Raw genomic sequence first — 25,107 nt, forward strand, 5'->3', positions numbered from 1 at the left:
CTTTTTTTTTTTTTTTTTTTTTTTTTTTTTTTAAACCGAAACAGACAGATTACATTTCCAGTTACAGCCATGACATGACTTCCTGGATGAGTTAGTTTGGTGTGGGTTTTTTGTTGGGGTGGCTTTTGGTTTTGTTTTTTAAAAGTTACACTTCTCCATGCCTTATTGTGGTATGTTTGAGTTGGATGTGAGAGAGATGTAAATTGCAGAATACAAACAATGAGTCTGGAAGAGTAATTGCTCTCCTACAAAGAGATAAAGGTTCTCGGGGATTAATTACAATTAAGTTATATGAGGCCAAGGACTTGTTCTGGAGCACTGTGATTGCCTTTCTTTTTCCAGGAAGCACTAATGTGGGTGACCAGCTTCCTACTGGACAGCTATCAGTGGTGCCTTGGAGACGTACTGGTGTAAAATATACCAACAATGAGGCGTATTTTGATGTGATTGAGGAGATAGATGCAATCATTGACAAATCAGGTATGGAAGTTGCTTCTGGCTAAGATGAGGGTAACTTGTCCTGATATTGCCTGAAGAGAGATTTAGGTTTTCAAAGAGAAGCTCCCTCATCTAAGTGTGGGAAGCTCTATTCCTATTCTTACTCTGGAATGTTGCCAACTTGTAGGTGCTATTCAGTCAAAAATTTTAGAGCGGTACCAAGGTTTTCACTTGTCCTTGTTCCTGAGGTCTTGTAAGCAATTCTGTATTGGAGAAAACAGAAGGCAAGTGAAAATTGTGCACAGCACTATCTCCTTAGTTTTTGTGCATCTTAGTCTTGTTAGAGTTTGGAGCTATTGTCATTGGCCATTAAAATGGACGTTGCTGGTGTCAGTGGTTCTTATTTGTATGCATCTTCTCTAGAAGTTGTTGGGAATGAGAAAAATGTTGAGCAGGCAACATAATGAGCCATGACATTTCATAAAGATAATAAATTTCCTTCTTCCCCATTGATAGTTTTTCCACATATGGGATTTTTTTTGATCAGGTTCGCATAACCTCCCATGTTTACTTTATTGTTGCAGGTTCCACGATTACTGCTGAAATCCAAGGGGTGATTGATGCTTGTGTCAAGCTGACTGGGATGCCAGACCTTACCCTCTCCTTTATGGTAAAGCTCAAGGATGTATCTTAAGTATTTTTAAAAGGGTTTCCCAGCCCTGCTACTAGGATCTCAGTCTCATGCTGCTGGATTCCAGTAGATCAGAACCTGGGTATGCCAAACAAAAAGAGAAAGAACTGACAATGGAAACTCATGATGAACTTCAGCAACTTTGAGCCTAAAGGCTTTATTTTCAGATTCTTTGTTAAAAGTACTGTTAGTGTGGGCCGTGACTAAGTTTCTGAGATACAGTGGTGCTTTAGGCTGATATCCTAAAGGGCCATCTTTTTTTATGAGTGTGCATCAATGTAATTATTTGACATGAATGAATTTTCTAAAATAGGATAGAGGTTATTGCGTACTGCTACCACACAGATGTAACAGCATCAAATAGCTTAACATGTCTGAATGTAGATACCTTCAAGTGGGCAGAGTGAGTCAAATGATAGGGCCTTCATGGATAGACGACTGAGAAGAAGAGGAGGTTATTTTAAGTAGTACTGCCTTCACTAACCTTGTGACTTTCTTTTATTTCAGAACCCTCGGTTATTGGATGATGTCAGCTTTCATCCATGTGTGCGTTTTAAGCGCTGGGAGTCAGAGAGAATACTCTCCTTCATTCCACCTGATGGAAATTTTCGGTTGCTCTCCTACCATGTCAGTGCTCAGAAGTAGGTGATGAATGTAGTGCTGTGAATTAAAAAATTTGGATCTTCCTAGCTAGGAGGAAAAAAAAAAAAAGAATTTGCTTTTTAAAGATCAGGTGGCATGTTGTGCCAAATGAAGTAATGGTGCGTGGTACCTTGCACTTTTCCTTTTTTTAAAAAAACACGTTTTCTCCTTGTTTGGAGCAGTGATTCTGTCATTTCTTTTTGGTCAGCCAGCGTTTTTCATAGACTAGTAGCAGATGAACAAACTAGAGAGGGAAAGAATTAGGCAGTATGGAGTAATCAAGCTGTTGATTTCCTACGTTTATGAAAAACTTCTAGAATAAAACAAGATAGTTTGGTAATCTAGTTGTTTTTTTGACATCTCTCTTAATAGAACTACAAGTTCTTGTCCATTGTTTGCATTCTTTTCTAGAAGCAGCTTACCAAGTACTAATTGGGGTTACAGATGCTAAAGCGTTTTGTTAGACTTTGTCAGACTTATCTCAACTAGGTGAAAAGGAGTAGGAAATTCATCCGAAAGCACAAACATGGAAGTTCAAAGTGCTGCTGCACTGCTTGGAACTACTTGCCAGCTTGATTGTGACATGCAAAAATATTCCTCATCCTTTGCTCAAGTCTTCTGTTAATATTGGATGTAGTTACCTGTCCTGTAGAGAGGTAGAAAACTAAGATATGGCAAGCTTGATTTTAAAAAAGTGCAATTAAGACTTGAGAACAGGATTCTGACTTTGCTCTTAGATCAAACAAATGAGCGTAGGATTTCATTCTCTTTTAAGGAGATTGGTTTCCAATGTTTTCAGTGTAGAAGGCAAGGACTACATCAGAAAAAGCAAAGATGAAGGTGAGAGATTGACAAGGACTTTCTGTTCATGTCTTTATTCCAGTCTTGTGGCAATTCCTGTCTACGTTAAACACAACATTAGTTTCCGTGATAGCAGCTCACTGGGACGTTTTGAGATCACAGTGGGGCCGAAGCAGACTATGGGGAAGACTGTAGAGGGAGTGATGGTCACTAGCCAGATGCCAAAAGGTGTCTTAAATATGACCCTCACACCCTCTCAGGGAACACATATCTTCGATCCAGTTACAAAGGTGAGAGGAAAGAGAGAAATTAGATACTACTTTTTTTTTTAATCTTTTTTACCTTTCAGCAAATGAAGTTGAGCTGTTCATGCTTACATGAACGTTTCCTTGAACATTGCTTTTCTGAAGGCAGTATCTTTTCTTGGGGTGAGAACTTTTTCTGGACAATTGCATACTAGAAGTTGTCTTAATCCCCACAACAAATAGCTCAGTGTCTGAGTGGATTGTAGTTCTGGTTGCTTGGTGTGTGCAGAAAATCCAAGAACTGGTATTGTATGATGAGGCATTAGTCTGGTGGATGCTTTACAAGCTTTTGCATATCTAGTTGTCATGCTTAGTACTGCATGTTAGGCTTGGTCCTTTGCAAACACTGCAGTTAGTGGGTTTTGATTTGTTTTGGGGTGTTCTGGTTTTGTTGTTTGGTTGTCCTCCCCGGGAGTTCACTTTTTTTTTTTCTTATTGCAAAATTAAATTTGATGGTTTACCTACAGTAGAGCCTCAAGCAACACTGCTTCAGCCACGTGGAAAGGAGGCAATTCTGCATTATTTTTGTCACTGTTACACATAGGAAATGGGGCCTGTAGCACAAGTAGTGGAAACATCATTCATGGTAGGCTTTTGGGGAACCTCATGGAAAGAGAGAGGGAGAACAAAGGTCCGAGGCAGCTGCTCCTCAAACCTGTACTATGTCTGTCCAATATGAAAGGCAAGATACTAAGACAAAGACCTTTTCCATAAAGAAACATTAAAAGCTGTCATTGGAAGGGGACTTTTCTTTAGAGGGTGTTACAGCATTTCTGTTTCACTGCTGCATTTTCTGTTCCTTGAAGTTGCTGTCATGGGATGTGGGAAAAATAAACCCCCAGAAGCTGCCGAGCCTGAAGGGGAGCATGAGCCTGCAAGCTGGGACATCAAAACCAGATGAAAACCCCACCATTAACCTGCAGTTTAAAATTCAGCAGCTGGCTATATCTGGTAAGTGACTGTCAGGTAAAGAAGCTGAATATTCTCTGCTGTGTCAGTGCTCACTCTGCACGTAGCTTAAGTAGCTCTGCAGGCCTTCTGAAGTACATTCTATCTGAAACATGTTCTTCAAGTAAAAAAAAAAAAAGTGTGCTTTGACTACACATACATGGATTTGTTCTCTCTGATGCTCTGTGAAACAGCCTATCTACATTTCCTTGCGTTTCGTGCTTACAGACCTATAAAGAATTTGAGGGTATGGATGTGTTTGTAAAGAATGATTCTGACAATTAGCAGTTGTCAGCTTTTCACCGTTCTGTTTACTGCTTGCTAAAACTTTCCCTATGCTTTCTGCACATCTAGTATGATCTTCTGTTCCTTTATCCTGAAGGCCTGTCTGCTTTGTTTCTGGCAGCAGTCAGTCTTATGCTGTGTTTGTTTGTCTTTAGGACTGAAGGTGAATCGCTTGGACATGTATGGGGAGAAGTACAAGCCCTTCAAGGGGATAAAATACATGACTAAGGCGGGCAAGTTCCAAGTCCGAACCTAGAGGATCCTGATAGTGAGGAAGAGCACTTTCCTGTTTCTCCTGTCCCTGGCTGTTGGATGCAGCCTCTTACCCCATCTATCTGTTTAGGGTTGCTCCCTTGCCTGTAGTAGCATGAGCAGGAGAGCCAGTGCTTAGGGTGCTGGGGAGCAGGGAAAAGTAAGGTTGACCTGAAACCATCTCATCCCTAGCTGAGTCTGAAGTATTTGGAACAACGGCAGATGGGAGAGGTGTTCAGGTCCCTTGGAATTAGCAAGTCAGCTATATAAGCTTGTATCACCTTCATTTTGCTGTCTTAAAGGAAATTCTAGAGATTTATTGCCTTTTATAATCCCTCGTCCTTATATTTTGGTTTGCTTTTATCCCTTTGTAGATGATACAAAGTTGAATTTCTACAAACTTCAACTGCAGTGTGATGGTCTGGCATCTGCCCTTCTCCATCACTGGGCGTTAGGGTGGAGAGCTGTATAGTTCTTGGCAGCAGAGAGATCATCTAGCCATTCTGCCTCAAAGGGACTGGAAGAAGTGGAAAGGTAGATTGTCCCACCCAGGATGGGAAGTTAAGAAGCCTGAGATTGGGGATGGTGCCACAGAGGGAGGAAGGGAAGAACTGGATGCTTTTTCTAGCTATTTCATAAGCCATCTTGGTCATCAAGTATCTTGAATCTCTGAAGATAGACTGGAAACCAATCTAAATCTTAGTATGGTATCCTATGAAGGGCTGACTATAGCACATGTGATCTTGTAACTGATGGGTGGTGACATCTGAATGTAATTCTGCTTCTCTTCTTATTTCGTCAGTATTTGAAGGTAGGGATTCTCCTAGCTTCTTTGGAGAGTCAGGGAAGAGAGAGAGGCAGGAGAATTTTTCTGGAGACATAGCACTCTGATGGAAACTGAAGCTGTGGCTAAATGAAGACGATCGCTATCCTAGTAACTTGTTGGAACCTCTTTTTGACTCTGCCTACCTATTACAAATGAAGGTGATACTGCTGTTCTCCTGCTCACTGATGTCTGTGTTTGAGATAATTGTGTCCTGGTACCTTTGTAGTGTTTCTGGCTGTCCTACCTCATTCCAGTTCCTGTACCAATCAGCTGCTGTGCAGGTGGATTCAAGCCTACGCTGGATTTTTTCACTGGGACCATCTCTTCTGCAGGAGCTGTTGCTGCATCTGCCCATTCCAGTCCATGCTGCATCTTTCTGTACAGCATAAATATGAAATGAGAGGCATCTGCACTGTTCCATATTCTGTAATGTGCTCTTTGGCGACTAGATGCCCATGTGTTTTCTCTGTGGCAACAGAACTTGTCCCTAAGCTGCTGTACATGTGACTACAGCATCTGTCAGGTGACTGTGGAGTCCAGCATGTACAGCTCATGCTTGTGAACAGAACAAGGTGACCATAAACAAAGGATAACATACATTCTGGTTTGCATGTGATGGATACTTGCAGTGGATGAGTGGCATCTTGCTTCTGGAATTGCAAGTTCCAGTGCAACTGATGAATGCCATAGCAGGTGGCCTTACTGCTGAGCACATTCAGTGCAAATATAACCTTCAGCAAGGGCATCAATAAAAATATTTTTTTCATGTCATCTGTGTCATTTCAGAGTGGTTTGTGTGGGCTTTACAAGAAGTTGGTATTTGAGGAGGAAGGTAAATTATGCCAATTGGATTGTGGATAGCGGGTGCCTTAGGGAGATAAATGTGTTTATGCAATTGGGATTGTAAGCTTGGGACTAAGTCACTGTCTGAAAAGCTAAAATTAATTACTTTCTTGGTAATTTTTCTTAGCGTTTCCCAAAAGGAATGCTGAGCTCTTCCTAGAACCACAGTGAAACTTTCTTTAGGAATGCAGCTGAACCATTTTTGTTTACTAGGTAGGGTTTTGGGTAGCAGGCTAAGGGCTGTGCTTTAATTATGAAGACAATTAAATACCTCTTCACCTTCCTGCTCCTCAAGTACTGATATTGTCCTTTAGCTTTGTAGCTTTGTTTTTTAAAGTATCTTTTCTTTCCTGCTGAAGTGATTCGTGTTACTCGAGATCTTGAAAGGCTTCTTGTATGCATAAGGGTGTCTGGCCCTTACGACAAGCTTTCTGTATCAGTCTGAGATGACTGCAAGTTCCTATGGAATGAAAGATGAAGCAGGGCAGAAGGGGGAAGCAGGAAGCAACATCAGTGAGATAACTTGGTAGATGATGATACAAGGAGTTTTGGGGGGAAATGTGAGGTGTAGCTGTGTACTTCAGTTACAATAAATGCTGATGTCGACTTAGGTTCTGAAAGAACTTGAATATGACAATATCAACTGCAAAGTGAGAAGAAAGATGAGGCAAGGAGATGGCAGTCATTATTATCTTAGACCTTGTCTCAAGATGGTGCTACTGTGTGCTAGAAGAGGACAAGTAGGGGAAAAAAAACAAGAAGAGCAAAAGCTGATGTTGTAGAGATGGAAACTATCTCAGGGATTTTTATCAGGGAGGGATGTAATGGGTAAACAAGCCAGAGAAATGCAGTTAAATGCACTGAGCCATGTGGCAGTAACTTGAGAAATGAAATGCAAGACGTTAAAGTAAGGCTGGAGAACGTAAGTTCTAGTTTTTGGACTGGGATTTGGTATATCTCCCAGATTAAGGATCTATTACAAAATGAGGGATAAAGAAGCATTTGGAAAAAATTTGAGTTGATTCTGGGCCCTTCTTTAAGTCAGCCGCAGAGAAGACTTCACAGAAGGCAGACCAGGATAGAAGGAAGCAACCAGTGCAGAGATGGCAGCTAAGGCTTGTGTAGCCCTCGTGTCACCTTGAATATTTCATGTAAGGGTATCTTTAAGGAGCTGGTAACAGCTGTGGCGTAAAACTGTTCTCTGTAACTTATATTTTTGTAGGATGTATTTTTCTAAAAGATCAGTATCAGGTGTGGTTCAGTTACATTGTATTGGTGGCTGTTAGATGACATCAAGCTCAAACACTGTGTTTAACAGACTGTTTGAATTGTGGAACAAAAGTTGTGTTCCTGAAGACACTTACCTGTGTTACTCATTGGAACAGTTTTGGGTGTTTTACAGGCTGCAGATATTTGGCAGGCTTGTGAATACCAGGATAGCAAGGCGCAGCAGCACTTGGAAATGGGTTTAGGGGAGAGGAATGGAAGTTAATTTGTCTTTTTCTCAAGGTTAATACTTAATAAAATACAACTAACAACAACAAAAAAAATCACACCAAAAAAACTGAACTGTGACTTTTTTAATGAACAACTTGGGGTTTTTTTCCCCTTCCACTGGCTGGAATATGGGACTCATTGCTGAAGCTAACTGGACTTACACCACTGTTTCTCTGAGGACATTAGAGAAGATCTCTGAGGTCAGTTTCTAAGCTGGTAGCTAGAAAGATATGGACCATTTGTAAAATTGCCATTTACAAAACCTATTTGAGGAAGTAACGGGCGTCCTTACCAAATCTCTCTTCTGTACTTACTTATTATATAAGCTTCTTTATTTGACTAGAGGCTGTGCTAGTAGATCATCAGAGAGCTCCTTAAAACTGTGAGAGTAAACATTTTGAGTTATAATGTTTTGAATTTCCCAAATACAAGACTAGTTTTCTAGCTACAATGCCTGATTGATACTAAAGCTAAACTCCTTTTGTAACCTCAATAGAATTTTTTCCTTTTGTAAACAGTAGTCACACCTGCTTTCTCTTACTCTCTTGTCCAATTGTTTTAAAAAGTATCTCTCAAAGAGGCTTAACTCTCAGGACATGCATAGATACCACTAGGCATCACATGGCAACTGCAATGCAAGTAATGCTTGATTACTGACATTCTAGTCCATGGTGACTTGGTTATACCTGTCCTGTCTTCTGTTAAAGGACAAATGCAGCCTTGTGACATTTGACTTGATCTTTACTTGTGGATGTAAATCTAGCAGACACCTAAAACTGCTACCATTAGACTTGTCCTTTGTTCTGCCCTGCTGTGCTAAAGAGAGAGCTTTTGCTTTCGTATCAGATGATAATGCACAGAAATTTAATAGTCAAAAAGTAATGTGTTGATTCTGTGGCAGATAAGGCTGGTGTTAAGATTTTTACCTATTCCATATTTATTTAAATATTTAGTTCCTACCAGGAGGAAAAGCAAGTGCAAGAATAGAATGTCCTAACAAGCATGCCATCCTGGATTTGCTCAGAGACTTTAAGCTCAGACTCTGTTAATGAATCAGATCCAAACTGAAAAACCAAGTAGTATATCGATAAGGAAATAAGCAGCCCATGCCTACAGCTTTGCTCTTTCTATTGGAGTCAAGCTGAAACCAGCTTAAATAACCAAAGTAAAATGGTATAAGGACAGAGCTTAAGCCTGACTGGAATGTCTTCCAAATTTACAGCCAAGTAAGAAGGAGGGAGATGAAGTTTTCAGGAAATTAAATCTGTCCCCTTTGCCCTCAGTTCACACCCATTCCCAAAACAACATAGCTGCTCATGGGATGCATGATGTTCTCTCTTGGTTTATTCTCTCGGGCCAAAATCTATTTTTAATTGTACTCATGTGACTTGATGCAAGGAGAAAGCTTGGGGATGTGGGGGGAAAGGAGTGTTAGCTTCCAATAACCTGTAATAAGGAAAGGAGAATAATTTGAGAATGCGCCCTTCCCACACATTGCAGTTTGTCTTCCTCTTGTACTGAAAGTCATAAGCATCTGGACAAACAGGAAGCCCTGTCAGCATCCTTAAAGCACCCAGAAGGAAGCTGCAAGGGCATTGCCACAAGATTGTGGATAGTACATTTTTCTTTCTCAGGGTTTCATGTTGTCTTGAATCCAGTCAAGATAACGATTCACATTTGTATAAACGCCAGGTATGTCTTTGCGGCCACAGCCTATTCCCCAGCTGATGATTCCAATTAGATACATACGATCATCCTTCATACAGACCAGAGGCCCTCCAGAGTCGCCCTACAGAGAAGTAGCAGGTTAGTAACAATCTCCTTTTTTGTTTGTTTGGTTTTGTGCTGTTCCCCCCCCCCCACTGGCTTTAGTGGTGCATTGGTGTCTACAGAAATGCCCTATGTAGTATGCTCACAAATCGAGAGCTCTTAGTAACAGCACTTTCACGTAAGCCGCTTTTGTGTTCCAGACTCCCACAATGCTCCTTTCATGGGGAGAGACCCAAAAAAATCTAACTAACACTAAAGCATCTAACTTTCTGTATGGTGCTCATTTATGAAATGTAGGTGAGATGTTGATAAGGACAAAAAGAGGAATGCTCTTATTCAAGCTATAAAGATCCAGGGTGTTTTATACTGCTGTGTGTAACAGTAAAGCAAAATTATTAGAGAGCTGTTTAAATTGAAAGGATATGGATTGAATGCATGCCCTCCTTTTTCCTCATGTTACAGCTGCTCGTTCTCCACCATCTTTTGGCCTTTATTCTTTTTTCCACTTTACAGTAGAGCGGCACCCCCTTCCTCTTACAGAACCTCCTGCTGAGTGTTTTGCATGCTCACATAAGAGAAAATATTAGGAAATGCTGCTGAGGTGGAGTTTCCTGCTCAGTTTTGTGGTATTTCCTATATTTGGGATTTTCTATCTGTATTGTTCTGGTTTGCTTGGTTAAGTGTGGCCTGCTTTCCCAGCTATGAGGGGCAGGGGAAGAAAAAAGAAAGGATGCAGCAGTTCTGTTCTGTTCAACAAAAGTCTACTAGAACTTCCATGTAGCCAAATGCAGAACTTCTTTAAATTATTTTCTGAAGCTTTTTGTTTGGTTAGCTCAGACTATCAAGGACAGACCTAAAAAGAAAAGAGGAACAGTTTACCTTGCAGGCATCATCAAGGTGCCTTGTGTCTCCTGCACATAACATATTGTCTGTAACTTCCCGGTTGTCTAGATGCTGTGTTGTGCACCGACTGGCTGGAAACAGTCTGACATGGCCTTCCTTCAGGTGCTCCGAATAGAATGGAGAAACTGGAAGAAAAATGACAATAAAAATACGTATATACGTCTGTTATTTAAATTATTTAAAAAAAAAAAATTGCAGTTCAGTTTCTGTAGTTTAGGGGAGAGTAAACAGAAGTAGCTGGGGGTGGGGGAATGGCTGAACTAGTATTTCCTTGCCAAAGGGTCTTTTTTAATTCTTGGGGGTTCTGCTTTGCTAGTGAGAACAGCTTAAATCTAGTTGAGAGAGACTATTGCTTCTTTAGCAAGCTTAAATGCTAAAGAGGTTTTTGTAGGCTCCAAATTAAAGACTGCTGGGTTTCTTGGATGAGTAAGTCGTCTTTGCACAGTTACATCAATCAAAATGAAGTCACAGGAAGTGCCTATGAAAATCACTAACTGTATGAAACAGGATCCTGACTTTTTAGTATTAGACTTGTGCTAACAAAAATCAGATGTCTTGTCATACACAATACTGAGTAACTGGATAGGAATGTACACTTGTGTTATGTTGGAATGGAAGGGAATTATTGTTTGTTTGTTTTGGGTGTTGGTTTTATTCTCCTGCATAGCTGCAATTGCACAAAGCTGAAAGTTGGCAGGTTTGTTGTTTTTCAGTCTAGTTTTGATTTACAGTTGCAGCATCCTTTCCCTCTCAAAGAATTTATCCTGTAGTCCCTGTAAGGAATGCTGAGGACTAGCTTTAAAAGCACTTTAAAAACACTTTATGCCACACTTACATGTTAAATCTTCAAGTCTGTTCCAAAAACCCTATGGGTTCAAATCACGATTAGGTTTTGTTACGATGGATGCTTCACAGTCTGTCTCAAAGGGTTTACAAGTTAGTGAATAAAAAGAAATTAGTAGAAAGTGCCAGTAAAATAAGAGCTGGGGGTTTTGTTTGTTTTAAATATAGGTCAACCTGTGTATACTTTCAGACAGGTTTTATTCCTGTTTGTTGTAGCTCACTTTAAAAACCATTTAGCCAGCCTTTTAATATATATCTAGGATTGTTATTTCTTTAGCTTTTTTTTTTGCTAACCACTGCACAGCCAATGTATCTTTTAGAATAATGCAACTACCTGCAACTGTATAGTGTATTAAATCTTGACAGAAATGGATTTCTGTCAGAATGACAATATCTAAATGTACTCAGTACAGCAGAAATGTGGCAGCCCTGATTGTAAATTTTCTGTCTTTCCTACCTTATCCATTGTGCCATTTTTTGTGTTTCTACTATTGGGGAGTATCAAGGAAGACTCTAGTAGCCCATGCAGCTGACAGAACTCAGAAGAATGAAGTAACTTACAGCAAAACTTGTTTTTTGTGTATCTCCCGCTTACGCATACGTTCTGTAGCACCCATATAATAATTCAGGGAGTCACACATTAAGTGATGCTAAAGGCTTGAATTCTTTGAGGGCAGGGGGCCCAAACTTCGGACATAGTATCTTCTACTTACATTCTTCATTTCTGCCGTAACCAGAGATCTCGCATTCAGTCCAGTCAGGCAGCTGCAGTTCTCGTGTTGGAAGGCAGGCAGCACGGACAGTGTCTGTTTCAATAGCACAGTCTTCTGCATCCGAGTTCAACTGCAACAGAGCTGAAGAGGGAAAAAAATCCCCACTTCATTAACCACAAACTTGAGCCAACTGCGACCCTTCCAGTCACAAGGTCAGAAAAGTTCTTACCAATATCATTGTTGAAGTTTTCTGAGTCAAATCTCTGATGCACAGTGTAGGTCTTCACTTGAAACTTTTGTTCATTTGCCTCTGGAGTTGCTCGGGAAGTCCTACCCAGCACAATCTTCAGCTGATCTGTACTAAAGCTGAAGAACAAGAGTCTTACTTTCTTCCCGTGTTAACTGGAGTGGACCCTTCCCTTGAAGATGTACTGTTGGAGCTTCTGCTTTTCTTATTTTAGCACTATTACTACTTCATTACCCAGGCAGTTTGACCTCAAGTGTCCTATTTGCCTTTGTTTTTGCGCTAATTGCTTACAGCCATCGTGGCAAAGCTCCTCTGCCAGCCCCTTGCTGTTCTCAAGTTTCAGATGGCTCTGCATCAGTACTGACAACTTTGTTCTTCAGCTATTTGATATTCTGCTGTGGTACCTTAATGCCATGCTGCTAGTTTGCCCTATAAATGCCTGTCTGTAATGCTCAGCACAACTAACTCTATAATCATTAGTGTAGAATTACTTACTGGGATAAAGAGCTTTTTTCCAAGTCTTTTACACTTCCAGTAAGGCTATACTGGATGTTTCCATTTTCCAGATTTTTTTTCCCCCAGACAGTACTGAATCCTCAACTTACCCTTCCTCAAAACAGTGAGCAGCTGACAAAACCCAGCAGGAACTGATCAGAATTCCTCCACAGAGGAAGTGCTCTCCAGGAGCTCGGCGATGCTTCACAAAGATGGCAGCTTGCCATGGGTGAGCTGCAATGTCTGCATAGGAGCCACCCTTAATCCTGTACTGGTGTACTCTGCGCTGCCGTAAGCCACAGGTGGCTGTGGATGACAAACCCAGAAATAGGCTTCTTGTTCAGGCATTCTTGCTTTGAGTTTGGGTTAAGAGCCTGTTAGTTGTCAGTGCATGTTGAGGCAGCCTGGCATGAACTGTTTAGTATCTGACTCATTCCTGTTTCCTAGGAAACTTGTATTCTGATTTGAAAAATACAGTAAGGAAACCCTGCCTTTTCTGTCCTCCATTTCTGCAGTCTTCCCTTCTGGCAGAGAAAAAGGCACTTTTGTGAGAGTGGAGCCACAGAATCTTTCTGCTCTAAAAAGCTTTTCTTTTCCCCCCCCAGCTCTTATTTTACTGTAAGAGGCTTGAGTTTAATACAAATGACATGCAGAACAGTAATGCCTCAAAGAAAGAAGAATCAGGAGTGCTAGGATCCTTACAGCAAGTAGGCACGTTGCAATACTCCCATGTGAGCTGATTTCCTTTCAGTACATGGCACCAGGGCTTGCTGTCATTGTCAGGATTCCTGCAGCACAGGACAGAGAAGAGCTATTTGTATTATCAGATCTGCAGGGAGTTTGGGGAGACCTAAAGGTGGCAGACTGTAACCTGAGTGTACCCTTTTTGATTTTTCTAGAGATACAGAGGGCCCTAGGGGCACGTGGAATTTGCATTTGTGGAGTCTGATGTTAAAGAAGCATAGATAGGTCAGGTGGAATAAAATTACTGTTGTCAGTGAGCTTAATTCCCAGCAGTATAATGTATTTCCCGTGCCTTAATAACTCATGTAAAAGACTAGAGCCCTGCCTCAAGAGTACCACAAGGAAGTTTGGTGGGATTTTTTTAATTCTATAGTGGACTACATACCGGCAGAAATTGTGACTACCAAGGCCCAGCTGGTAAGCATTTCTTCTCCAAGCAGTATATAACTTGTTGACAAGGATTTGAGAATTCCACCTCAAACAGGTAGCTCCAGAACTGGTAATACTGTGGCTGCCTCGGTAATCTGTGCCTCTTCCAGATTTGCAGTTGATGTTCCCAACTTCAATAAGAAAGCTGCACGTTAACCAATGGATGTGAACCCATCAGCTGTTCCTAACTGTGATTTCTGTCAAGGCATCTACATATTAGCTATACTTATCTCAGTCTCTCAGTGTCATAAATATTGAAAGCTTAAACATTTAACGTGAGAGTCTCAACTTTTCAGGCTACAGAAATAGTGCGAGTCCACAGAGAACCCTTATATACGCAGTGAATCATGGAAGCTCTAAAGTCCATTCCCTGTCCCCCTGCATGTACCTTTTGAACAGGAGGGCACACTGCAGTGTTCCCAGATGTACTTTCCCCCTTTATAGATATAGCACCAAGGTCTGGAATCCTCATCTGGGTTTCTGAAAGAGTTATGATATTATGCATCATTACAAAGCTATTGTTATTAGTCCCATGTCTGCCATCTAGTTCGGTAACTTAATCCTACTCTGCAGTGAAGACGTGGACTGAACCATCAGAAGTAGTTTGGATTCCTATTTTAATTATAAAATTGTGGAGTACATGGACGTGAGGATGAGACAGCCAGTAGCTAGCAGGAGTGGACAGCTTGTTTGTGCAGTTTAGTTCATGTGCAGGAAGCACTATGTTTTTAGAGTTTTGAGCAGGATCTAGAGCTGCAGGAAACTGGCTTACAAAGGGATTTTTAGGCACTGAGAAGGGACAAGGGAAAGACTATAGGGTGAGAGATGTATACATTTTGTAGTCTGTCATAAGCATCCAGTCTAGATAGATCTGAAGTTCAGATATGTCTACAGAAGCTGCAATTGCTGCTCATGGGCTGCACTGTATTTGCACCTGTGCAGTATTCTCTGCTTGGTATTAGACTGTTGCAAACAGCCGTTCCTTTGCTCCAAGCTCTTAGAATGGGCTGATTCCTGTGGCTCTGACCTCACCTGCAATAGTTGTGATTGCCCAGTCCCAGCTCAGCAGCATCCGCTCTTCGGCTGCTGTACGTCTGGTCCATCAAGCCATTGTTATTCCAATTTAAACATTCAGTTCCGCTCTCTGTTATGCTCCATGTACCCCTGTATGTTACTCCAGCATCTTTGTAGCACTTAACTTCAGTATCTGAACAAAAGGAAACAAAATGGTACTGTAAGGACAGCATCCCAAACTCTGCTTCCCCAGTCTCTGTTCTGTTTAAACTTGGCTCCCAGATGTCTTGTCTAGTAAGTTGGTGAAAATGCCTTGCCAGGCAGACTGTAAATATACATGAAGGTCTTCAGCTCCATAATTTAGAGTTTTATTAAGAGACACTGAGAACAGCCCAGATGTCCTTCTTAAAAGTTCTTTGTAGTATTAGCTTTAGAATAAAAAGAGGCAACTTAACAGAGAGCCTAGTATACAGCAGCAGCTTCTGGGTACCTCATCCTTCTGCACTGCATAGCTAAAACCAGTAGCGTTGTTCACAGTAATTGACATGGTATACTCGCCTATTTCACACTGCTTCCCAGAGAAACCTTGGTGGCACTGGCAGATGAAGAGCTGTGGAGAATAATATGCCTGTGAACATTGGCCCCCGTTGTAGCATTTATTTCTAGTGCAGGCTGTGGAATAAGCAAAAGCCAGGAAATACTGTTAGATTTCACAGAAGTAAGAAGCTGGCAATGTATACCCATCTTTCCTCTCCTGCCAGTCTCCTTTAGCCTGTTCTATTTTTCCCTGCCTGCCTGTTATTGTCATGTGCTTATAGTCTTTTGTGTAGTGCTTACATTCTTCTTTTGCTCCATTCTGTCCATATACACTATTAGGAGCCTTCCTCAGCCCCTTGCCCACTCCAGAGATCTGGACATGCCTGAGTCAGTATGTATTAGTGTTTTCATCTCTATCCTATTCTATTTCAAGACAAATTTTCTGTGTGATAACTCCTTCCCTGACAGTGGAGTTCTTTAGGATGATTAGATGGACAATCTCTCATCCCCCACCATTTCCTTTCTCTTTTTCTTCTTCATACTCACCTCTGACAGGCACAGTGTGGCAGCGACTCTGACCACTGTTGCACCTACAGTACTCTATTCTGCTCCCTGAGAGTCTCAGCCAGGTCCCCCTGTGCTGGTAAATTTCTCCAGATGAATTGTCTGTGCAAACAGCTGTAATTGGAGAAAGGAAATAATCTTTTAGAGATTCAGGGAAAAGACCTGGCTGAGCAAAAGAACTCTTCTCTTTCCAGGAGAAAAGTATCCGTGATGGGAGCACCTGTCTAACGGACTGCCCTTTTTCCTTCTCAGTCCACAACTGTCCCATCTCTCTCACTGCTGTGTTGCTGGGTGTACTGTTCCACTATTGACCAGCCTCTTTTTCTTTGAAAAAGAGCAGAGGGAGGGGAAAACTTTGTACTTGGAGTTGTGGATGGTATTAACGGTCTGGTATTTTGCCTTCTGAATCACTCATCCAGATAACGGTGACAAACAACTTTCAGGCTCCGTTCCCGCAGCATCATCTGCTTTCCCCTCCTGTGTTCATAAAGCTCCAGGTAACACAGTTGTAGTTTGCCTGGCTTACCTCTAGATCTGGCTCCCCGTTTGAAACGCACGTGTAAGCCCTGCAAGCAAAGAAGGTTAATTCTGTGAGTAACTGCTCTCTTAAGAAAACTGAGAGAACAAGTGCCTCCAAAGAGCCAGTCCTCTTCTTGAGGCCTTGTGACTCAGGGGAGCTCTGAGCAACTGTCTGCCCTCCTTGTCAGACAGTACAGTGAAAAGCGCCTTTAGTACCTCAGCATGGGTACCGAGAATTGTAAATCATTGAGTTGCCACAGATTACCAGGTGATTGCTTGTCATCTGAGTGACGTGAACTTGGGATGTGCTGTACTCACATAGTGCATGAAGTGATTATGTGCTCTTGGGGCATTGCAAGTGCTAACTAAAGCTTGTCAGCTTTCTGCTATTTGAAGGAGGTTCAAGCAAATAATTTCCAAATAAGTAAATGTGAACAAGCAGTTATTCTTGCTCATTGACATGCAGTTTCCCCATAAGCCTTTGTAGCTTGATTACCTTTGAGAGAGATGTCTCCTGCAGCCAATTAAATAAAATATTTTGGATAAAGTTTTAAGGAAGAAACCAATTTAGAAAGCTGCTTTGATCAGGCCACAAGAGAAAGAATAACATAAAAAGAAAGAGGAAGGCTGGGATAGCAATTTTTTGTGAAAGAGACTAAACATTTTAGAATTGTGTAGGGTTTACTCAAGCTGTGCAATGTGAGGTTTAAAGTGAGGGGACATGGGAACCATCGATGTCCAGTTGTAAGTGAGAGTAATGATGAAGGTGATGACAATAGAAAGAAAATTAAAGGGTGATCACAATAGAACTCTTACTAACAGTGAAAGGTGACAGTGAACAGATACACCAAGAAGATTTGGAAAAGACTTGCTTACTGAACTGAAAACCAGCCAGGATAACACATTACTGGAAATCCCAGCTTAGAGGTAGACTACTTGGTAAGGTTTTCCTTCCTCTGATTTCTAGTGATGTAACCAGATTCTCCTTCTGTTTGATGCAGACAGCTGGAGTCGATGGTAAGGAAGTGCTGCTGAAAACGCAGGAGGATGGCAAGACCATTATTTGATGCATTAGCCTCTTACCTGGCATTGAGCAGTCATGATTGCTCCCACCAGCAGGAGGAGACATGGGAGTTTGCCTTCCATTCTGAGTGTTTTCCACATCACTTCCAAATCTCAAGTTTTCTATAGAGACAAAAGAAAAAAGATGTTGAACCAAGGCATTTTACAGTGTGAATGGAGTTCAAGGTTAAGTTTAAATAAAGGTTTTAAATTATGAAAATTCTTTTTACATTAAAACACACTTTCTACTCTGCAGTTCTCAGCCATCTGGTCTAACTGTCCTGGTGTCCCTGGACAGGGGAAACTGCCAAGCTGGACCCAGATGTGCTTTTACTTGATAAACTTAGAAACCTGACAAGCTAAAACACACCCTTTTACGTCTGGAGGAAACGCAGAGAGTTTCCTGGGGAATAACGCTGGTAGAAGTAAATTCCAAGTGCTTTTTCCCAAGATTGCTGGAAGCCAACAGTATCGTGTGCATTATTAGAGAGATGGACTTGTCTAATGAGGGAGTGTAATGCTGATTGGAAAGTGTTCATTGAGATTCAGGTCACGGAGGCCTACCTAAGAGATCTCTTGCAGGGGCACAAAAACCGGCTGAAGGGTCAGTCTGTGATAATAGTGGTTTAAGAGGATTTGCATTTTCTGCGCAGACTGCTGCTCTGGGTGAGACCGAGGGCTTCTCTTGTGTAGAGGACGTGTTGGCAAGGAGACTTTGGTTGATGATAGGTGGGGACAGCACTGCTATGTCTTTTGATTTTCAATATTTCTACAGCTTCTCCCCAGCTGAGCTTTTAGTTTCTACTATTGTCATATGCTTTTGCTAAAAAGGGGGAATATGGCAATTGGCTGGCAGGCTAGCTTTTGGTCTGGTGTTCTCATTTATTCGTTGCAGCATTTCTTTCTTTGTGTCACTTCTATGCAGTCACAACTACATCTTATTCCCTCTAATCCCCTCAGCAGCTTTACACTTCAGACAAAGCCCTCTTCCATCCCACATGGAGTTTCTGCTTCCTTCAGACTGACTTACGTAGTCTGTCTCCTACAGCAGTAGTCTTGGGAGAGAACCTCCAATGATCTGTGGCAGACCGCCGGCTGATGTGGCATGGCTGGGGTTAAAGATGAATCTGGATTTCTGCCTCCATTCATCTCATTTGCTTTGAACATCTACTTCTCTCTTCACTCATCAGAGGTTAATTTCCCACCTGGTGAAACTGCTGCTCTGACCTGGCCACAGACAGCTATAGGAAGGACATTTGGGTACTGTGATCCATCTGTATTTCTTCCTACTGTAGCAAAATTTATTTCTGCCTGGCCTTGAGCAGGCAAGCTTCTCGGCAGAAGCATGAATTTAGATTTCTGTAGCCACTGACTGCAGCGAGATATGCTACCATCTTGCGCCCTGGTTTCCCCTCCCCCAGTTTGTTTCCTGATAAAGGAGGAAAAATTATTTCTTTCACCAAAGCCAAGCGCCTTGTGTAAGCGCTGACTGGTTTAGGGCAGCTGCTGGGCAGAGAGAAAATTCTGAGCAGCAGGGGACACGCTCATAACATGGCGTAGTCTTGAGCGTATACAGAATTTTACTGCTGAAATTAAGCAATGCGGGTTTTTTCCCTTGCTGTACTAAACGCCATTTCTAATCTCATCCTTATAGCAGAAAAATACACTGGACGTGTCAGACAAAGGCAGTGAAGGGCTTTCTGAGGTGGTCTGTTGCCTATGAAAGCAATGCACTTTGCTGTGCACTCCCAGCTCCTCTGTTAATCCCTGTAGGAAAAATCTCCGAGAAAATGTATTTTGCCCATTCTTTTATCTTGGTGACCTTGTAGTAACTGTAAAAGATCAGGCAAATGTATGTATGTAAAAGAACTCCAGTAAAGCCTCACCTTAGCAGCATGAGTTTGGTAGCTAGCGAAGTTCTATTTTATATTTAGAAACACTGCTGAACTGCAGGACTTTAAATGAGGATTTATTGGTACACCCACAGGACTCTCTGTTGGGGGGGAGAGGAGGCTGTTGTTCATGGCAAAACTTAAATTAGTAAGATGGATACAAATGATTATACAGTGTCAGAAGTTTAGAAACTTAGTGCCTATGGGACTTTTTGGAAACATGGCATTAAATAGCAAGGTCCAATACATCTATTAAAAATTGGGAAGGTATTATCGATTTTCACAGTTGAGTAATAGCTTTTAAGGACTGGAGTTGTCATTATTATGTAATCTGAGCTCTTAGAATAAGACAAATAACTATCACAGGCTTCCTGACTTGAATCTGTAATTTTCTTCCTAAAAGTAATAGTTACACCTGCATGCAGTAATAGTAGCTCTTTTTTACAGTTGAACAAGACATAAGTAATCACCAATGTGAACAGATTTAGCTTGATCCTCTGTACTAACCAAGACTGCTATAGCAGTCAGTCTAGATGGCTGAGATGACGAATCATGAGTGTGATGTAGACGGGAACCCCCCTGCTTTGAATGAGTCCAGCACCAGAGGTCCATTTTCTCCCTTCCTTTAAAAATATGCCTCCTATACAAACCAAGAGCTGGGAGTGAGGTAGAGTAGCAGGCAAGAAGATATAACTTCATTCCCAATCTCTCGGATTGCTCTGCAGTTCCAAATCTTTGAAATAATATTCAGGTGCTGTCTCCCACACTATCAGCTTTTTATCACCTACGTTATATGATCCCTGAGCAAGTAGAAAGCTAACCCAGTTATTTGAGAAAACTACTTCCAGAAATTAGGAGCTCAGACTCTGTTTACATAAAGCCAGAGAAGGCAGCTGGATAATAGCTGGTGAAATTGGAGTATGACAGATGAATGAGTCATAAATTGGGATTCAAGGCTAAAAAAGGGAGAGAGTTTGTTTGGGGTTTTTTTTTGGTTTGGTTTTTTTTTTAAAGATTTGTTCAAAGAAAAAGCAAAAGGCACAAATATTCCAGTCTCTGAAGCAGAACTGGGAGTACAGCAGGATAGTTTAGGCTGTGGTTTCTCATTATTAGACCGCACAAAGAGGAGACTTAAGTTGCAAGTCAGACTGAAAAGAGTCACAGGAACAGCTTCCGAGAACCTTAGTTACTCCAAGTCTTGTCTTTAGGTCACATCTTAATGATGAGATCCTTGTAATTCAGAGCATCTCTCGGGGATTTGTATTAGTATGCAGATTTTGTAGTATACTTTTTATATACTTTCAAGCCCTTTCTTACCTCTTAGGAAGCATTTTGCATTGTATAGCAAGCCTTTTTAAAAGCTGTAAGAGTGATTTCCAAGTAGGCATTGACTTCAATTGAACCTGAACTAAATCAGCAGCATTCCCAAAGCTGAAGCGGATGATCTGAACTGCTACCCAGGGTCATTTAGTTGCTGCTGTAACTCTGTGTTATATTATCCTTACTCCTTGCAGCTGTAGCTCATTATTGGAGCTATGCAGGCTTGTGTTCAGAATCCCACAGTAGCAAGGTTTTAACTTGCTAATTGTTAGTACCACTGGTCATCTTTGTTGCTATCTGTGGAGAAGGCTTGAAGATCTTATCGACAGCTTTAAGAAATGAGATTCTGCTAGCTAAGACCATGTTAAAGAGAGGTTCATTCAATGAAACTACTTATCTGAGTTGAGCTGCTTTGTTAGAATTCCTCTCTGGGAAGCACCGTAAAGAACTATTGAGACCTCATTTCTGAGGTACCTGCTAAGATGCCCCCAAAACAAGGCAACACTGGTGAAGTCTGTTTGGGTTTTTTTTTGTTTTTTGGGGTTTTTTTGTCAGAGGACAGAGTGGCAAAGCTGTCCTAACTAATATCTTGGAGGAAGTCCTAGCTGCCTGAAACCAGCAGGAAACTATAGCTAGTGTTCAGGGGGGAAGGGGAAACATATTTTAAAAAAAAAAAAAAAAAGGCATTTCGGTCTTGGAGACTGACATGAAAGGAGGAGTCCCTATTTAAAAAGCACCTGCATGGTTTAATCAAGTTTATGGTTATAATCCAGTTTATCCCATATAGTCCACTATACAAGTGGATTCTAGTCTTACACAGCACATGCTTATACTGCAGAATGTGACAGATAATCTCCCTAAAGTTGTCTTGCATCGGATGCCACATCCTTTCTTCCACTTATTTCTGCTGCCCCTGTTCAGGCTAGCTTATTTTATAATGCTGCAGCCCTTCCCCCTTCCTTTCCCCCTCTCCACGGGGGGATGCCTGTCCATCCATTGGTGGCTGCTGTCCCACTGTGCATAGAAAACTGGTAACAGATGTTGCCAGATGTTTATTTTCAGTTTCGGGAAAGGTACAACTTAGGCCAGTCAATTGGAATGTTCCAAATGATAAGCCCTATCAAACTGAAACCATATGGCTGTTTGAAAAATACCATGTTTATAAGACTCCAAGCAGAAATCTGCAAGCAATGTGCTTTCTGGTAGGGCTCTCCTAAACAGTTTGTGCCTTCTGCTCTCACTCTTTGCTTTCTGTCTGATCAAAAATACTCTAGCAATAAGCGAGAGGCCTAGATGTGGTGTTCTGACATTTTGATTCTACACTTTCAGGTACATTAGGACATAAAGATATACGATACCCTAAATTTATCTCTCTTTGCTGAAGCAGCAGCAGCAGGAATACTTTAAATCACACATATTAATTTATTATTAATAGCAGCCCTTCTAAGCAGTAAGAGTGTGAGTATTCTCTTACCAATGTGGAATAAGACCTAAAAAAGGATGTATCTTATCACGGTTGAACAAAAAGTCATTAATAGAAATTAGAAGTAGCTCTCCCCCCGTATGCCTCCCAATAACCTAGTATGTCCATTCCAGAATACTTTGATTCTGAATCTATAGCACTAATAGCTTTCTTGCTGATGAACAGCTATCTTGATCTAGTTCAAGCAAAGATTGCAGATCCTTGCTGCCTTTTCCTGCCTTCTGGACAAACTGCTTCTGTATCCCTTTTCTAAACTGAGCAGGTGAATATCAGACTCATACTATTTCTCTCTAAAATGTAACAGTGGACGGACCTCTGCTTTTGGGGAAAAGAATTAATAAAAAAAAAAACAGAACAAAACAAGAAAAAAGTAAGATTCTGTAGTCTTCGAAAGCATCAGAGGAAATGGATATTTCAAACTCTGGCTTTGTTTTGGGAATCATTCTCAATATTTCCTGTGGTTTTGGCCGCATTTGAAAAGAAGCGTGTTTAGGGAGAACTGGAGAAGACCCGCCCTCCTCCTCTTTGTCCCTCCATTATCCTGGTTGGGAGCCTGGGGTGAAAGGCATAGTCTGATCTCCTCCCAGGAAGACGATAAATTATCCTTTCACAGCTAGCTCTCCGGGTCTCTCCTCCCCATCAAGATATTTGTCCCTAACTCTTCCTTTGTTTTGTTTTTCTGCTAATGTTCTTTGTGCAGGAGACTCCTCCCTGCTAACTGTTCAGAGCCTGAGGCTGTCAGCCCTTTCTCTGGAATAGCTGAAGCCTTCTTGAAACAATTGAAAGCTAGCAGCTTTACCCAGCATTATGAAGCTCTTCAAAAGCTGAAAGGCAATAGCTCAGTTAGTTAACTACCATGGTGCTTCAGTGGGATTTATTAAATAATAATATTTAATTGTATTTAATGACAATGCCATTGATGTTGAAAACAGGAAATGCACTTTTTTAAACAGGTGCAGAGTAGTACCTACCTTTTTGCTTTTTCTCTTCTGTAGTCAGCTGATGACTTCGTTTCCAGACCAGTCTGGTTTTGCGTTTTCTGCGTCTCTGCTCTGATCTCTCTGAACAGCTCCTGTCCTACTTAAAACTCCACTCGAGGGGGTGGAGACTCCAGAGTGCAGTAGGGCGTGCTTTCCTCCCCCCCTTCCAGAGGATCTGGGGATGATCTAGGGCAGGGTGGCTTGTTGTCCGGAGAATTAGGGAGTGAGTCTGTGCGGGGCAGGAGGAAAGCTTGCTTGCTGAAGTGAGTGGGGCATGCTGGATTTTACAGCCAGTTTGTTTTGTTCTTTCTCTCTTCCAGTTAGAGAGCAGATTCAGTCTTCAAAACAGTTTTTCCCCATTGAACACCTTAAGCTTCAGTGACAGTGAAAACGGTAGGTATCCCTTATGACGAACTGTCCCATCATGCTTCTAGGGAAGTGAGGGGGGCACTGCCCAGGCAGTGCCCCAAGTGAATGCACAGGTATATTATTTCTAACATGACCAGAGGTCTGCAATCTGCAGACTGCAGTTGTAGTACTGAGAAACTCATGTCTCGAGCAAGAGCGTAGTGTGCTGTGCTCTGAATGGCATCCATTGACAATCTTTGGCAGAGGGACCCTGTATGTGGAGCAAAGCATGCTATGAACAGTGCCACTGGGAGAAGAAATGGTCAGAGGAGCTCTCAAGTTAAGTGGGGACAATGAGCAAAACCTCTAAGGATCCTTGGATAGAAATAAGGAATAGCATGTTGAGGACCAAAGAGTTAAATGTTCGCTGATACTGTCCATCCTAGAAAATGAAGATCTACTCATCAGGGTGCAGTCATGAGGTAGTAGGTTATCAAAGTGTGGCAAGCAAATCTGAATGATTGGTTTTAGAACTGAACTTAGGGCTGGGTTATGAAAGCTGTCGGTGATGCAATTGTTACAGTAATGGATGTGTCCTAACTTTTAGGAACTGATTCACTAGAAATCAGGTTCCTGATACAATTTAGTGTAAGCACAGACATAAGAAATGGTGTGTGAGGGATCTCCATCTTCAGGAAGTAGCTGCATAGAGTGCTCAGTTGGGAAGCACGGCAATGGTTATTTTGCATATTGGCAAAGATGAAACACTGTTTACTCTGAATGTTTAGCTCTTCTCTGTATGGAAATCTATGTCAAGATTATCACATGTATTTCTCTGAGAGTCACAGTGCTGGTGGTAACATTACTGCCATAAATCTGATTTAAGGACGGCTGTGTTTTACTGTTTCTGGAAGGGACTCCCAGTTGTTGAGAAAAAGATGATTGGACATCTCACCCCCTGAGTGAGCAGGGGCTAATTTATATTATTTTTAAAGATAACAGCGATTTGCTAATGGTCTTCTAGATTAAAGATGCTAACAAAGTAATGGCTATGGGGGAAGATTTCAGAAGTTATTATTTCCTGGCTTTTCACAGCTTAAGGACAACTCTAGCTGTCTAGAGAGTGTGGTGTGGGTGCCATTTGTAGTGCTTAACATATTTTAGGAAAGCCAGCAATAATAGTGTCTCCTCTCTCAAGCACCATCTACTGGCTTACCTCTAAGCTGATCCTGTCTCAGGATAGAGTTTCAGCAGGACTGTTTAATGTTAGTGATGAAGTGTGTCATCATGACACCCTACAGCAGGCCCACATCCCCCTAACAGGACACCTCCGTGCCTGGTGGCCTTTGCAGGTTCAGCACGTGCAACTGGCCGTGCTGCAGGTTGAGCCATGCATCTCCTTCCCTGTGCTGTTGTGGGCCTTTGCTGTGGCATTAAAGTGCTTAACGTCAGCCAACCCAGGAGGAAGCAATATCTAAACCCGATTTAACACACAGAATAGTTCCCCACCTCACCACCCAAGCCAAAACACTGACATAAATAGTATAGCAGATTTTAAAGCAGCTGTGGGAAGGAGGCAGCAGCTCTGCTATTCTACTTAAGTAGCCCACGAGCCCTACTCTCCTTTTACCCCGAGTCCCTGACTCCAGGAAGGATGGCGGCCGTGACGGTCGCGACTACCCTGCTCTTCGGTGGGCTCGGCGACAGGGCCGGGCC

The 25,107-nt window shown here is 41.8% G+C and overlaps 3 protein-coding genes across 4 annotated transcripts in view; 2 read left to right on the forward strand and 1 right to left on the reverse strand.

Moving 5' to 3' along the window:
- The window catches only part of AP3M2 (adaptor related protein complex 3 mu 2 subunit), a 9,059-nt gene extending 3,100 nt beyond the window's left edge, over positions 1-5,959 (forward strand). The window contains exons 3-8 of the mRNA XM_009278594.2: positions 343-480; positions 1,023-1,108; positions 1,637-1,770; positions 2,655-2,862; positions 3,684-3,828; positions 4,266-5,959. Of these exons, the coding sequence (XP_009276869.1) occupies positions 343-480; positions 1,023-1,108; positions 1,637-1,770; positions 2,655-2,862; positions 3,684-3,828; positions 4,266-4,366 (812 nt within the window). The 3' untranslated portion in view covers positions 4,367-5,959. The remainder of the gene's footprint in view (positions 1-342; positions 481-1,022; positions 1,109-1,636; positions 1,771-2,654; positions 2,863-3,683; positions 3,829-4,265) is intronic.
- A 1,637-nt stretch (positions 5,960-7,596) lies between these two features.
- PLAT (plasminogen activator, tissue type) lies at positions 7,597-23,152 on the reverse strand. 2 transcript variants are annotated; one of them, XM_009278707.2, is made up of 14 exons: positions 23,035-23,152; positions 17,390-17,491; positions 16,314-16,353; positions 15,770-15,901; positions 15,245-15,358; positions 14,705-14,879; positions 14,061-14,152; positions 13,629-13,803; positions 13,202-13,287; positions 12,610-12,805; positions 11,987-12,123; positions 11,758-11,898; positions 10,178-10,326; positions 7,597-9,317 (listed from the first exon to the last, which is right to left on the reverse strand). In XM_009278707.2, the coding sequence occupies exons 2-14, from the start codon at positions 17,468-17,470 to the stop codon at positions 9,159-9,161; spliced, it is 1,677 nt and encodes a 558-aa protein (XP_009276982.1). In that variant the 5' UTR covers positions 17,471-17,491; positions 23,035-23,152; the 3' UTR covers positions 7,597-9,158. The 2 variants fall into 2 exon arrangements, with proteins under 2 accessions (XP_009276982.1, XP_019328041.1); XM_019472496.1 differs by lacking the exon at positions 15,245-15,358.
- A 1,893-nt stretch (positions 23,153-25,045) lies between these two features.
- The window catches only part of IKBKB (inhibitor of kappa light polypeptide gene enhancer in B-cells, kinase beta), a 14,128-nt gene continuing 14,066 nt past the window's right edge, over positions 25,046-25,107 (forward strand). The window contains exon 1 of the mRNA XM_009281849.2: positions 25,046-25,104. Coding sequence (XP_009280124.2) covers positions 25,046-25,104 — 59 coding nt within the window. The remainder of the gene's footprint in view (positions 25,105-25,107) is intronic.

This window comes from Aptenodytes forsteri, unplaced genomic scaffold (assembly GCF_000699145.1).
Source record: "Aptenodytes forsteri isolate BGI_AS27 unplaced genomic scaffold, ASM69914v1 Scaffold298, whole genome shotgun sequence".
Lineage (NCBI taxonomy): Eukaryota > Metazoa > Chordata > Aves > Sphenisciformes > Spheniscidae > Aptenodytes > Aptenodytes forsteri.